The sequence below is a fragment of the Rhincodon typus genome, unplaced genomic scaffold, assembly GCF_021869965.1.
Source record: "Rhincodon typus isolate 14 unplaced genomic scaffold, sRhiTyp1.1 hic_rhity00000070, whole genome shotgun sequence".
NCBI lineage: Eukaryota > Metazoa > Chordata > Chondrichthyes > Orectolobiformes > Rhincodontidae > Rhincodon > Rhincodon typus.
Window position 1 is genome coordinate 73892 of NW_025965708.1, and position 16214 is coordinate 90105.

At 43.0% G+C, this 16214-nt stretch overlaps 1 protein-coding gene across 1 annotated transcript in view; it reads left to right on the forward strand.

Moving 5' to 3' along the window:
• The window catches only part of LOC125488227 (butyrophilin subfamily 1 member A1-like), a 65031-nt gene that overhangs the window by 34502 nt on the left and 14315 nt on the right, over window positions 1–16214 (forward strand). Inside the window, exon 3 of the mRNA XM_048621157.1 lies at window positions 1974–2255. Within this exon, the coding sequence (XP_048477114.1) occupies window positions 1974–2255 (282 nt within the window). The remainder of the gene's footprint in view (window positions 1–1973; window positions 2256–16214) is intronic.

The following is a 16214-nucleotide window of genomic DNA, read 5'->3' on the forward strand; positions in this document are numbered from 1 at the left end:
CGGCCTGCTGTGTTCATCCAGCCCTGCACCTTGTTGTCTCGGATTCTCCAGCATCTGCAGTTCCTACTATCCCTAATTGTTTCGGGACTGAGTTTTATGTTTGTTCCATCTGAAAAGTATCCACAGGCTTGGCTTTATCAGTTCAGGAATGCCTGCTACAAAAATAAGGAACAAAAACAAAGTTGCTGGAAAAGATAAGCAGGTCTGGGAGCATCTGTGAAGGAAAAAATAGAGTTAACATTTTGGGTCCGGCGACCCTTCCTCAGAGCTAGTTCCTGATTTACAGCATCTGCAGTTCTTTCGGTTTTAATTTGCAACAAAAATAAAGCTGCTCAGCTCGAGTCTTCTGTTTCTGAAGCACTTTTTGTGGTGAATTCAATGTGAAACCTGATTGGTTATTCATATGAAAGAGTGACTGAAAGAACTTCTCAATATTCTATTTCCTGAGCAAGCTGTGCTTGTGAAGACTGCAGAGACAGCTGAGCGGTCTTGACCACTTGTAAAGAACACCAAATCATTAGACTTTGGAACATTCAATGCTTTGTACATTTGCCTTCAAAAATAACCACCAATGACCAAAGTGTTCTTTTTTTCTTTTTCAAGTCAGTCTCCGCAGAGAATTTTTTTTACCCTTTACTTGAATGTTATCATTGACCAGAAACTGAGCAGCTTAGTCATTTAAGTACTGTGGTTACAACAGTTGGTCAAGTTGAGGAATCCAGCTGAAGGTAGGTCATCTCCTAACTCCCAAAAGCCTGTACACTATTCAGAAGTCATGAAGCAAGAGAATGGTGGAATATTCCCCACTTGCCTGGATGAGTGCAGCTCCAACAACACTCAAGTAGCAAATTGACTCCAGTGGTTCAAGAAGGCAGTTTACCATCACCTTCGCAATTGCATTGAGGGATGTGCAAAAAGTACTGGCTCAGTCAGCAATTCCTTAAATGGAAAAGACAAAATTGCTAATGTTGGTAAATATTCAGAACTGACAGCACTCTGTCAGTACCACCTGATTGGAACGTACCCAATGAATTCCCAAGACAGTCTTTTAGTTGACTCGTGCCTGACACTAATATATAACTAACCCCCTCCTTAGGGCTTGGAGTGAGTTTATAACAGGGAGCATGTGACATGCAGAAGTCTTAAAGATCAGTGCCATTACTAGAACTATCTAGACCCTGAAATGTATAACCTTTCCCTGTACATATGTGTTTTATTTTTGCTTTACCAATTTACTGTTTGTTCCGGTCTATTTTGAATGCATTTTTATCTGACTAGGGGATAATTGCCTGGGTATCAGGAATCCTTACCTTCTCCGACATGAAATCAGCAAATTTCTTCTTTGTCCTCCTCTCCTTACTGACTGTGTGGAGTCTGCCAATAGCAGCAGGAGCCTCTCTGTGAGCTTCAAACCATACAAGGTCCAAATTACAAATAAACCTCTCCCACCAAAAGCCCATACAATTGAAACCAGGGAATCTTCTTAAATTCCACTTAACTCCATGATGGCATAGCCTGCTCTGGATTGTTCTCAACCTGACCTTATTAAGGATTGTTGAATGTTTACAAATTAATTTAACTTTTAACTCCCAAAATAAAACATTCCTCAAGAACATAATTATTTCAATCATGGTGGACAGCAATTTTACAGGCCCACTTTCTGTTTTTATAGCTCTTATCTTTCTAACCATTAACCCTTTAAATCACATGACCTCAATCTTTTAAGTGTAATAGGGTTCAATTTTCTTGTATTTATCCAGTTTTCTACAGTAAAAATTTAATACCTAAAACTAAAAGTTCAGTACTAAACCACAAGCCATTAAGTAGATATTTGCGACAATAACAATAATGTCAAATGAATGTTTCTCACAGGTCACAGAAAGTGTTCTCAGGACTTTTTACAATGTTATCAGTAACAATTGTCATTGCTCCAAACAATTGTCATTTCTGAATCTTTTCTCTGTTGATTGTAGGTTTTGGGTGTGAGCCCTGGATTCAAATGAAGGCAAATAAAATCAATGAAATCCAGCTTGTGTGTAAATCCACAGGATGGTTCCCTGTACCAGAGATATACTGGGTTAGAGAGGATGAAGATAATTTAATACAAGCTGAAACAAGGTCACATCCGGACTCTACAGGTCTTGTTGACATCCAAAGCAACATTGTTATAACAAGACAATCATCAAACAGATTCACGTGTCTTGTACGAAATGTGCATCTCAAAACAGAACAAGCAGTAACTATCAGGATATCAGGTTTGTAAATTAAAACATATACTAAATAAAGGCAGAGGTGATTTAAATCTACCATAAATAAAAACATAGACTTAACTGTCTTGAAGATGTCATATAATGCTAGATCAGGGAGTTGATTTATTGATTGATTTTGATTGTCATGTGAACTGAAATACAGTGAAAAGCTTTGTTTATGAGTGGTACAGGCAGATCACAGCAAGCAAAGGATATACAGATCAAAAAGACTGAGAGGCATACAGGTTACGTTGCAGGTTACATTATTTGAGGCTAGAGTCCATTCAACAGGCTGATAATGGCCAGAAAGAAGCTGTTCCTGAACCTGCTTGTGCATGTGTTCAGGCTTCTGTACCTTCTGTCTGAGGTTGTAGCAGGTCATTACCAGGGTGCAATGGGTCTTTGATGATGTTGGCCACCTTTCTGCAGCAGCGAGCTGTGGTAAATGGAGTCCATGGATGGAAGGTTGGCTTCCGTGATGATCTGGGCTGTGCATACCACCTTCTATAGTTTCTTATGATCCTGGGCAGAGGGTTGCCATACCAGGCCGTTAAAATGGTGCATCTGTAGAAGTTGGGAGGGACCTTATGGATCTGCCAAATTTCCTGAGCTGCCTGAGGAAGAAGAGGTGTTGTTGTGCCTTCTTCATTGTTGCGGTTATATGGGAAGCCCAGGACAGGTCATCAGTTAACGTCACTCCGAGGAACTTAATGCTCATCACTCTCTCAACCTCAGACAATATAATCCTGCCATTCTTATCTTAAACTTTTTTTGTTGAGATCCTACATCTCGATAAGTTTAAACGAGAAATTTAAGATGTTATGCTGATGCTAATAAACTTTGGCCACTCTGGTTGATAATTATTTTAATGTCACTAAGAATATTAAAGTTTTTTCTGGTTTACTGCTCATATTGACACCAAACCAAAACCAACAAACTCCTTCACTATTATGATTGTTGCTTAAAATTTGCAGAAGTTAAAAGTGACCACATTCAAACAGTCCCCAAAGTGTTGACACAAAAGAATAGTGTTGTATTGTCACTGATACCAACAACAATCAGTCTTTTATTGATGTATGATCCTGGAATACTGCCTGAAGGGTAAACATTCTGTCCCAGAGAGTGACCCAGTCCTAACACTGCCCCCATATCCCAGAATGAACATTCAGGCATAATTTGCAGATAGATTACAGACAGGTTAATTGAGTGAGCTAAAATCTGGCAAATGGAATGTAATGTGTGAAAATGTAACAATGTTCACTTTAGCAGGAAGAATAAAAAAGTAGAGTAGTACTTAAATGGAGAGTGACTGCAGAATTTCAAGGTACAGAGAGATCTTGGTGTTCTAGTGCATGAGTCACAAAAAGATACCATACTGTTTTTTTATTTCAAAAATTTATTTTATTCATAGAAAATCTTTATATAGTTACATAGTCACTAGAGCAGTTTGATTCTGTACACTGTGTTAACATATGTAGAACAAACAAACCCAAGGCATTTCTTACTTATACAAGATTATATTTACATACATAAGGCATGGGACGATCTGATAATTGAACGAACCCCCATTGTACTTTGGCTGAAAGGCTTTAGATAGTGGTCTTTTCCCACTGAGCCTTGGTGGCAGCTGCCCTAAGCTTTAGTGTGGCCCTCAGCACGTAGTCCCGGACTTTGGAATGTGCCAGTCTGCAACACTCAGTCAAGGTCAACTCCTTGCTCTGGAAGACCAACAAGTTTCAGGCAGATCAAAGAACATCTTTCACCAAGCTGGTGGTCCTCCAGGTGTGGTTGATGTTTGTCTCAGTGTACTTCCCGGGAACAGACCACAGAGCACAGAATCCTGTATCTTGGAACTGCTTGAAACAAACCTCGACAAAAATCACAAAATCTTTCTCCAGACTTCCTTTGTAAAGGCACATTCCAGAAGGAAACCTGTGATAGTTTCTAACCTCCAGCAGCTGCTTCAAGGGTAGTGTGCATTGGCACAGACTGATTGAGCGTACATGAAGGACCTCACAGGAAGTGCCCTTCTTACCACCAGCTAAGCAATGTCTTCGTGCTTGTTGAAAAGTTTAACTGAAGAAGGATTCAGCCAAATGACTCTCAGTCTGCTTAGAGAAAAACCCAACAGGATCCACCCTCTCCTTTACCTGCAGTGTCTCTAGGATACTGCATGCTGACCACTTCCTCATGGGCAAAGGTACTGGCGGGGAGGTTTTCTCCAGCCACTCAGGGAGACTTGTGGCCAACGGCTTGAGGACACCATTGGGTACATTCTCCCCCCTTATTCAGAGCTTTGTACATGGTGTCCCTGCAGCCACCGTCCATCTTAGACCTCCAGATGAAGTGGAAGATGGCTCGAGTGACTGCAACAACGCAGGTTCTAGGACTGGGTCAGACTTGCGCCACGTACAACACAGAGAGTGTCTCACCTGATGAGTATGTTTTTACCGACAATGAATAGGGAGCGGTGTTCTGTTCCTCCCAAGTGTTTTCACATGCCCAGCCCCTCTGAACCGTATTCCCAGCACCTTCAGGTAGTCTGTCTTGATGATGTGGAGGATGAAGGATTGGTCTGCCCAGTTCCAAAAAGAATAGCCTCGCTCTTTGATTTACCTTGGCTCCTGAGGCCAGTTCAAACTGGTCACAGATGCGAATGAGTCTGTGCACTGACAGCAGAAAACAGTGATGTTGTCCTTGTACAGGGAGGTTTTGATCTGCAGGCCTCTGCTGCCTGGATTATTCATCCCTCTCAGGCTCACATTCTTCCATCCACATTAGAGCAAAAGGCGCTATACAACACACATAAGGCAGGAGAGAGTGGTCAGCCCTGCCTGGCTCTGGATCTGATTGATTGATTGAGATTGCACTATTGATGTTGGTGTAGAGCAGTTGGATCCAATTGCGGGTTCTCTCCTCAAACCTTATTTTGGAGAGTACGTCCTACATGCAGGTGTGTGATACCCTGTCAAAGGCCTTCTCCTGGTCCAGGAGAATGAGGCAGGCATCCACCTCCCTGTCCTGCATGTAGGCAATCATATCCCTGAGGAGTGTGAGGCTCTCAGAGATCATCCTATCTGATACAACACAGGTTTGGTCGGGGTGAATCACCGACCCAAGAGCAGACCTGACCCGTTTCGTGATGACTTTGGACAGAATTTTGTCACCTGCATTTAACAATGAAATTGATCACCAATTTCTAGTTTCCTCCCACTCCCCTTCCACTTGTAGATGAATGTGGTGATACCTTTCCTCATGCAATCACACATGCTACCTCCCAGAAGCATACTGTCGTACACCTCCAGCAGGTCCTGGCCAATCAGCTCCCATAGGGCAGAATACAACTCGGCTGGTAAACCATCGCTTCCGGCAGCTTTATTCTTTGAGGTCTCGAGGTTCCTTAGTCAGCTCATCCAGCGATAATGGCTGGTCTAGCGTCTCCCACATGCTGTAGCCTAAGACCTCTGCTTTAGAGGAAAAGGAACGACTGGAGGTCGTGCTGTCTGTGGGCTTTGTGTCATACAGTCTGGCATAAAAAGGATTTGCTGATCCTCAGTATATCAGACTGAGATGGCGTTACCGAGCCATCTTCTTCTTTCAGGCTGCTGAGCACAGCACTCTCCTTGTGCACCTTCTGCAAGAAGAAACATGAGCACATCTCATCCTGCTCCATAGAGTGGATCTTGGACTGGAAGATTATCTTGGAGGCCTCCAAGACAGAGAGCAAGGCTTGCTGGCTTTTGCTTGCTAACTTCTGGAGATACTCAGTGACATCGCGTAGGATGCAGCAGGAGTAGGTTCTGCATGCTTTTCTGATGTTTGCACAGTTTTCCCCATCTCTCTCTCTCTCTCACCTTCTGATCACCTTTGAGGTTGCTTGGATTAGTGCAACTTCAAGAATTCTCAAGGAGCTCGACACTGTCAAGGATAAAGCAGCCCACTTGATTGGCACCATAACCATAAATGTTCATCTCTCCACCACTGACACTCAGGTGCAGCAGTGTGCAAAAGATGCACTGCAGAAACTCATCAGGGCTTATTAGACAGCATTTTCCAAATCCACAACTGCCACCATCTAAAAGAGCAAGGGCAATAAAAATGGAAACACTCCCACCTGCAATATTCCTCCAAATCCAATCAATATGGGAAACATATCACTGTTCCTTCAGTATCACTGGGTAACAATCCTGAAAAACTTCCAACAACATCTGGGTCTACTACACCAAATAAACTAGAGCCGTTCTATAAGACCATAAGATGTAGGAGCAGGAGAAGTCATTCAGCACTCGCGTCTGCTCTGCCATTCAGTGAGGTAATGGCTGACCTGATAGTCCACAATTTCACTCATTGGGTTCCACAGGGATCATTGTTGGGACCACAACTATTCACGTTATGCATTAATGATCTGCATGAAGGATTTGAGGGATATTATTGCTTAACTAGCAGGTAACACAGTGATCGGTAGATAGTTAGTGTTGAGGAAGTGGGGAAGCTATGGAAGAAGGTGGACAGGCTGGGAGAGTGGGCAAAGATGTAGATGATGGAATGCAATTGAAATAACTCCACAGAGGCAGATATCCTGCCACCAAGTCACCCTTTATTTACCTGTGGAAATCCTTGACTCTGGCACAGCCTCATCAGAGTCAGCATCCAGAGTGACAGAATCTCTGACACTCCTCTTTTTATGTCAGCCAGGGCTCCCTGATTGGACCAGATTAACAGCCCCAGTCAGGGAACTCATTCTTTGATATCCGCTTGGCTGGCCTGATTCCAATCACTACATCCCTCCCACTCTGAGTACGAGGACAGCGGCTGGTCCTTTTTCTTAGAGAGTCTCCTGGTGCATTTTAGCAATGGATCAGGTTCCTCTGACTTGGCGTCTGATATTGGAGGCATGTAACACAAGAGCTCGCCTCTTGCACCAGAATTCCGCGGTAGAAATTCACTCTCTTCTTCTGATGGCAAACATATTGATGCAGCTACATCTGTCATGTCCATCTTGGATTCAGACGTCTCATCAATACTTGATGGACAGGCTGAAACCATGGGACCTGAAAGCCCTTCCAAGTGTCCCGAGGAGCAGAGGTCATTTTGCTCATGCACCACTTGTGAGTTTGCAGCTTTCATGTGGTCTACGTGTTTGTTCAGGACAGTCACACTGACCCGAATTTTATATCTTACTAGTGCTGACCTTGCATCAGCAATGCCTCCTACCCATGCGGGGCCATTTCTGTGATTCTTGCACTGAACATCTTCCCCTGTATCAAATTGTATCTCTCACTTGACGGAGTGTTTGATCCAGCATTGGATGTTCCTGATGCCATTTCACCCTTGTACCACACAAGCACACACGCATGCATGCACACACATGCACACACAAAACACACAGAGGTTGTCTTCAAAGTTTGGACTGCTCTTTCAACATGGCCATTGTATGATGGATGGTATGGAGCTGTCCTTATATGTCTAATCCCATTCGATTTTAGGAACGCCCAAACTCCCTGCTGTTATATGATGGCCCATTATCTGTGACTAGCACTTCACTGAGTCCCTGTATTGAAAAAGATGCACGCTATTTTTCTATTATCATCTCAGTGTTTGACTAATGAACTCTATGCATGTTGAACCACTTTGAGTGGGTGTTTACAATGACTAAGAATATTGAGCCCATGAAATGCCCTGTACAGTTGACGTGTAACTGAGTCCAAGGTTTACCCGGCCATTCCCACAGATGTGGGGCAGCTGCTAGCTTTAACTTTTGTCCTTGTTGACACTCTGGGCACGCTCCACTAATGTAGCTATGGCTGCATCCAAGCCAGGCCACCAGACATAACCTTTCACCAGAATCTTCATTTTGGAGACCCCTGGATGGCCCTGTGGAATTCAGCTAGTATCCGGAAGTGATCTTGGTTCAGGACAATCACACTTGGTCCCTAAAACAAATGCTATCCACTGCTGTAAGCTGGTCTCCCCAGGTCCAAAAATGGTTTTGATTCTGATTGTGATGCCCTTTGGTTTCCCCCACATCTACCAATTGTTTGAGTTTTGACAGGACCAGATCTTTCTGTGTCAACAGTCTGATATTGTCAGCTGTGACTAGAAGTGTGTCCACAAAGTTAAAAACTATTACAGACCCTTCCATTGGTGGTACCGACAGTGGTGTACCTGCCAGTGGGAGGCGGCTCAAGGCATCCACATTTGCTACTTGACCTGTAGATGGTGTTCTAATTTGTAATTATAGGCACTTAGTATTAGAGCCCACTGCTGAATTCAGAAGTTATGGGTGACACAACTTGGTCCTCTTAAGCGGAGATAGCAGGGGTTTGTGATCGCAAATTTTCATCCATCAAGGTTTCGCAGTAACTTTCTGACACCAAATATGATCACCAAATCTTCCTTCTCTATCCAGATGTATTTATGTTCTGCATTAGCCAAAGTCCTGGACGCATAAGCTATTGGGCATTCCTCTCCATTGGGGCACCTATGAGCTAATACCATCCCAATGCCGCTCGGAGACGCATCACATGTCAATACAAGACCCTGCTTGTGATCCTTGTGTGCCAATACCTTAGAGGATGATAGCTGTTTCTTCACTTCACTGAAAGTTGTGGCTTGATGAGAAACTGTTTCCAAGGTTGACCCTTTTTGAAGAATTGATACAAAGGTGCCAGGATAGAGACCGGGTTATGTATGATCTTTCTGTAATAATTTACCAATCTAGAAATGACCTAAGCTCCTGGATGGAGTGGGAGCCAGGGCACCTTGGATTGCCCTCACTTTATCTTCCAGTAGGGGTAACCCAGTCTTGTTGACTCTGTAGCCCAAGAAGGTCACTTGGAGTGCCTGAAACACACATTTTTCCCTTCTAAGGTGTATGCCTGCCTTGTAAATATCTTGAAGGATGATGTTCAAGTTCTCTCAGTGTTCTTTATTAGTCTTCCCTGTTATTAACACGTCATCAAAATAAATGGGGACCTGAAGTAGACCTTGCAAAATGTTTTCCATCATCTGCTGAAAAGTTGAACAGAGTGATGATATCTCAAATGGCAGCCTTGTATATTAGTACAAACCCTTATGGATATTAATTGTAGCATACTTCAAGGAATCCTCGTCTAAACGGAATTGCAAGTAAACGTGGCTCATGTCCAGCTTCTTGAAAGTCAGCCCTACCCCCTGCCAGCATTGCATATAAACCCTACTTTTCCAGCTGAAAAAAGTGGTTTACTGTTGTTTAAAATCCCCACAAAGGCGTACTGACCCACTGGGCTTCACAATTGGTCCAACCAATGCTGCCCATTCCACAGATTGGACTGGTTTGATGATTCCTTCACTTGTCAGCCTTCTGATTTCTGCCTTTGCTTTTGCTTGTAAGACAAATTGCATTGGATGGGCCTTGCAGAATTGTAGAATTGCTTCCTTGTCAACATGCAAGGTGGCTTTGGATCCTCTAATAGACATTAGACCTTCCTGAAAAACATCCGGGCAATTAATTAGGGCTTCATTCAGACAGCCATTTTCTAATTGAAAAATATTGAGTCAGTCCAGGTGACACTCTCTCAGCAATGTCACCCCATCAAGTTTAGACCCGAGCCTTCTATTACAATCACTGGTAACTGAACCAGCTGCTATTCGTACACGACCGGAACAGAAGTTGTATCCTTCATCTGTAAAGATTCTTCAGTATTGGTTCTCAGTCTAACCAAGCTCTGCGCAAACTTAAGGGTTGACATCCAGAGTGAATTTTGTTAAAGACTGGTTCTGTGATCACTGAAATGGCTGTACCAGTATCAACCTCCATTAGAACCGGGTGACCATTCAACCAGACGTTTATTTTGATTGGTTCTGATTTACATGTTGCTAAGCAATTTAACTGTTCCAATTGAGTTGACTTTCCAATGTATGCTCTCTCCTGGAAACTGGCCTATGAGTTATCTTACTCAGTAGGACTCTTTTGCTGTCTCGAGTCTGCAAACTGGCAGCAACTAGAATGGCTTGCTGGCCCAGATCCTGAAGAAAGTTTTAACCGTTCGGTTTGGGCTTGGCTTTGTTTTGGGGTTTTGCTGTGGCTGACCTACTGTTGTCTGTCTGATCAGGATATATTGCCTGCACTCAAGTGGTGTTCCCCAAGCTCAGTTGGACTGATGAGGGTGTTTATTTCCAACGGAATACCTTGCAACTCACATGCTGCACTTGCCACTTATTCCAATGACAAAGCCAGTTGTAGTACCCGTTTGAGGTCTAGTTGAGCTTCATCTTTTGCCTGGTTTCATCATTAATCACACATACTAATGGTCTCTAAACATCTCATTAAAGGATAAACAAAAAAAAAAATCACATGCCAGTCAGCTTAACCTAGTCAAAAATCGCAACACAGATTCCCCTGCTTCCTGAATTGCTGAGTAAAAACAATAACTTCTCAGAATTAAAGGAGGCTGAGGGTCATAATATTCTTAACTAAATCTATTAACTCTTAAAATGTAACTCCACAGAGGCTGGTGTCCCGTCGCCAAATCACCCTTTATTTACACATGGAAATCCTTGATTCTGGCCCAGGCTTATCAGAGTCAGCACCCAATGTGTTAGAATCTCTGACACTCCTATTTATATCAGTCAGCCAGGGTTCCCTGACTGAACCAGATTAACACCCCAACCAGGGAACTCATGTTCTATGAGGTCCACCTGGCTGGCCTCTTTACATTCACTACAGCAATGTGGAAAAATGTGAGGTCAAGCACTTTGGTCATCAGTACAGAGACATGCACTGTTTTTTAAAATTTGGAAAAGCTTTGGAAATCTGAAGCGCAAAGGGACTTAGAAGTCCTAATCGTGACTCTCTTAAGATTAACTTGCAGGTTTAGTTGGCAGTTCAGAAGGCAAATATAATATCAGTTCTGAAGTAGGGTCACTGGACCCAAACTTTTAACTCTACTTTCTTTCCACAGATGCTGTCAGACCTGCTGAGTTTCTCCAGCAGTTTCTGTTTTTGTTTCTGATTTCCAGCATCTGCGTTCTTTGTTTTTGTTTTACAACGTTAGCTTTCAGTTCAAGAAGACTCGCATACAAGAGCAAGATGTACTCCTCAGGGTGTATAAGGCTCTGGTCAAACTCTATTTGGATTATTGCAGTTTCACGCTCCATATTTAAAGAATATTGTGCTGGACTTGTATGGGGTCCAAAGGGGTTTCACAAGGATGATCCAGGGAATAAATGGCTTGTCATAATAGGAACGGTTGAGAACTGTGTCTGTACTCTTTGATTTTGTTATTGCCACATGTACATAAGTACAGTGAAAAGTTTTGTTTTTCATGCATTACAAGCAGATCATACCTTACAAAGTGCATAAGGTAATAGAACAGAATGAGGAATACAATGTTACGGCCAGACAGAAGGTGCACAACGAGCGAGATCAACATTAAATTTAAAACTTTAGAGGTCCATTTGGAAGTCTAATAACGGCAGGGAAGAAGCTGTACTTGAATCTGTTGTATGTCGGTTTAAACTTTTGTGTCTTCTGCCTGACGGAAGAGCTCGGAAGAGTTTATAACCGGGGTGAGATAGGGCTTTGATTATGTTGGCTGCCTTCCTGAGGCATCAAGAAGTCAATGGATGAAGGGTTGGCATGCATGATAGACTGGGCTATGTTCACAGTTCTCCACAGTTCCTTATGGTCTTGGGCAGAGCAAGTGCCATATCAAACCGTGATGGTGTTTAGGAGGATGAGAGGTGATGTATTAAAACTTACAGAATACTCAGACCTAGATCGAGTGTATATAAAAAAATTATTTCCATGAGTAAGAGAGGCTAGGACCTGAGGGCACAATCTTAGTGTGGAGGTGCACCCCTTTAGAACTGAGATAAGGAGGAATTTCTTTAGCCAGAGTTGTTTAATCTGTGGAACTCATTGCCACAGAAGGTGGTGGAGGCCAAGCCATTGAGTTTATTTAAGACAGATAGGTTCTTGATTAGTCAGGGGATCAAAGGTCGTTGGAAGCAGGCAGGAGAATGGTTTGATAAACGTATCAGCCATGTTGAATGATGGAGCAGACTCGATGGGCTGAGTGACCATGTGGGGAATCGGGAGAGCTTAGTGGTATTATCAGACGGATCTAGGAACTCCGGTATTAATCCTGCGATGGCAGATGGTGGATTTTGGATTAAATTAAAAATCAAGAATTTAGAGTAGAACGATGAGCATGAAATCGATACCAATTGTCAGGAAAAACCCATGTGGTTCAGTAATGTCCTGGAGGGAAGCAAACTGCTATTCTTACTGGTCTGGCCTGTGTGTGACTCAAGACCCAGACCAATGTGGTTGACTCTTACCTGCCCTCTCGGCGATTAGGCAAGGGCAACAAACATCCCTCGAATGAATAGGTCACAGCTATTGAGTAGACGTGATGGAAGAAATAGTGATAGTTGTCGTCCACGAGCCTCTGTGGGAGTCACATGCAGTGACAGAGTTAGAGTGGTGGCTCTGTGAGATAGCAGAGAGAAGATAGTGACACTTATCCCAGTGGAGCACAGAGTGTCATTATCCTTCATTCTTCACTGTTGCGCATTCCATTTCATTCAAGACACTGGGCTGCTAGAATCTAATGGCACGGCCAGATACAGCATTGTCTTCTCCACCACCTCACCCACCAGCAATTCCATGTCCCTGTCAGCTAACTGAAGAACTAATTTACTTTTCTGGGCCAAATCCATGAGGAAAGTGGTGCAGAATCACAGTGTGAACAGTAGCTCCTCATTTGCAGCATCTGAAGTGATGTGGAGCTGGGGTTTAAAAGCGGTGCCATTGGAGCGAATTGTGCAATGACCTGTTAGCAGCGAGTACCTCTGCCTCTCCTCCTGTATGATTCTGTGGGACGGGTATCAAAGAGGCCGGTAGTATAATCAATGAGATTAAAAGCAGAAGAGTGCCTAAAAAAAGTCAACACAGGCCATAGCAGCCTCATAACTGTTTTAAAATTAGGGTTCTCCCTAATTCTCATGATTGTGCAAATTTGGATGCCGCTACATCAGAATGCATTGGAAAGGGGGTCATTGAATGTATTTAAGACAGAGGTCAATAGATTCTTGTCAGAAAGGGGATTCAAAGCTTATTGATGAAAGATGGGAATGTGGAATTGGGAACACAAATAGATCAGCTGGGATCATAGGGAATGGTGGAGCAAGCTCGAGGGGCCAAATGACAACCTGCTGCTCCTAATTCATGTTTACAATCCCTGCACCAACCATTCTTTTTCCAGTCTTTCTTCCCTCATGGCAACCAACCAAGTTTGAGAACTCTGGCTCACAACGACGATCTGAGGTGCTCTCAGATAAACTCATAAAGCCTGCTGCTGCCTTCCCAGATACAACCCAAACTGCACACATTCCCTTCTCTTCCCTTCACCAGGAATGAACCATATGTTTGTCTGCTGTTCAATCCACCCTGCAATGCTGCTTCTTACTCCGCCAGTGTACCAACACCAACCTGAGTTCAAATCTCACTATTTACCTTCCCCAGCTTTCATGGTGTCAGTGAAATAAATCTGGAATAAAAGGCTGGTATCAGTAATTTTGAGAATGATCTGAACTGATTGTCATAAAAACACGCCTAGTTTACTAATATTTCTTCCAGAAGGAATTCTACTGGCCTTACTGGGTCTGGCCGCTGCATAACTCTTTACAAGCAACAATGTGAAATTTAGAACTGGAACTTACCTTTTATTTATAGGCACACACATGACAAATGGCGAATCAAGAAACAACCATTTTAGCCCTTGCCCAGATATACGCAGTTAACACCCACTATCTGAGTATTATTGAAGACCCAAATAATATAAAATTGGTTGACCTCAATACAGTGGCTTACCATGACCTGCTGCATAAAATGAATTCTTCCTCATATTCCTCGGCATATATCTTGACCAAAACCTTAAATCGTTGTCCCCCTAGTCTATGCATAATTAACTTTTTTTTAAATTCACTTGTGGACGTGGGCTTCACTGGTTGGCCAGCATTTATTGCCGATGGCGAAAGAACAGCAATAAATTTCCAAGTCAGGATGGTGAGTAGCTTGGAGGGGAATTTGCAGGAGCTGGTGTTCCCATGTATCTGCTGTCCTTGTTCTTCTAGATGGAAGCGGTTGTTGGTTTGGAAGGTGCTAAGGATCTTTGATGAATTTCTGCAGTGCATCTTGGAGAAAATGCACATGCAGACTGGATGACCACTTTGAGGAACATCTTCGGTCCGTGCGCAAGCATGATCCTGACCTTCCCGTAGCTGGTCATATTAACACAGCATCCAGCTTGTATGCCCACATGTCTGTCCTCGGCATGTTGTAGTGTTCCAATAAATCACAGTGCAAGCTGGAGGAATAACATCTCATCTTCAGTCTAGGCATTATACAGCCTTCTGGACTTAATGTTGTGTTCAACACGTTCAAATTGTGAACCAACTCAAATTTTTCCCCTTTCTTTTAGCTTGTTGCATTCTGTTTTCATGTTCTCTCTCCCCTCCTCCCACCCCAGTGCGACTATCTGTCCTTTCAAGTCTGGCAGGAGACAGACTATTGTTCTGCCATTCCATAATCTGATTGCTTAATCTGGACTGTCAATATCTTTTCTCCATCAGTGCCCTACACCCATTACACCCACACAGCACCCCAACCTCAAACTACAGCACAAATACTGTACCCTCTGCACTTCAATTGAGCTCTGATGAAGAATCATCTCAATGTTGACTTGCTCTCCCTCCATGGATGCTGTCTAACCCACTGTGATCTCCAGCATTTGTTGTTTTCGTCCCTCCAAGTTTGGCGTCATTCAGAAATTTTGCTCTGCATTCTGAAATCCAATTCACAAAAACACAAAGGTCACAGCATTGAGCTTTGGGAAAATGACTGTTATCCACCTGCTAAGTCTGTAAACTATCCATTTCCCACAGCTCACTCCTCTCTGTCATGAGGCTACCTTTATTTTTAATCCTGACAAGCTTAGAATGATCTTTCTATTCCAGGAACCTCAACTGTGCTAATTGTGTTACCTTAGCAAATTGGGGTGTGAACCATCAGGACCAGGTGGCTTATCGACTCCGAGCATCCTTTCCAGGACATCCTCCCTATCTGTTTGCACTCTGTCTGTGACTTTTACCCTCTCCATTCTATCGATACATTGTCAGCATCCTTCCCTTAGTGCACACAAATACAAAATACTCATTAAGTATTTGAACCTTGTCCTGTGTCTCCAGGCATATATAACACTCTTGTTCTGAATTAGTTCCATCACAGATTTACTACTTGCTTGCTATTTATTTGTCAGTAAAAGATTTTTAGGTTTCCTTTCATAGAAACATATAAAATATGAGCAGGAGTAGACTTTGGAGCTTCAAGCCTGCTCCACAATTCGTTATGACCATCGTTGATAATTCAACTGAATAATCTGTTCCTGCTTTTCCTCCATATCCTTTGATCTCTTTAGCCCCAAGCGCGACAACCACCTCCTCCTTGAAATAAAATTTATTCATGGGATGAGAGCATTGCTGGCTAGGTCACCATTTATTGCCCACCCCTATCTGCCAAGAGAGCAAGTATAAGTCAACCACATTGCTGTGTCTGGAGTCACATATAGACCAGACCAGATGAGGATGGTAGATCTCCTTTCCTAAAAGATGTTAGGGTTCTAGAAGGGTTTTTACAACTTTGTAATGATGGTCACCATGAAGTTAATTTTTTGTTTAATTTAAATTTCACCATCTCCTATGGCGCATTTGAGACTCATGCCCCAGAACATGAGGTTCAGGATTATTAAGCTAGTGACAATACCATTACATCTCTGCTTCATGTTATCTGATGTCCGATTTTAATCTCCCTTTGCCAATTGCTCCATCATGTTCTCTCATCTTGTTTTCTTCTGGTGTGGAATGTGAGCTTTGCAATCATGAGCATTTGTCACCCATCCTTAGTTGCCTTTGAACTGATGA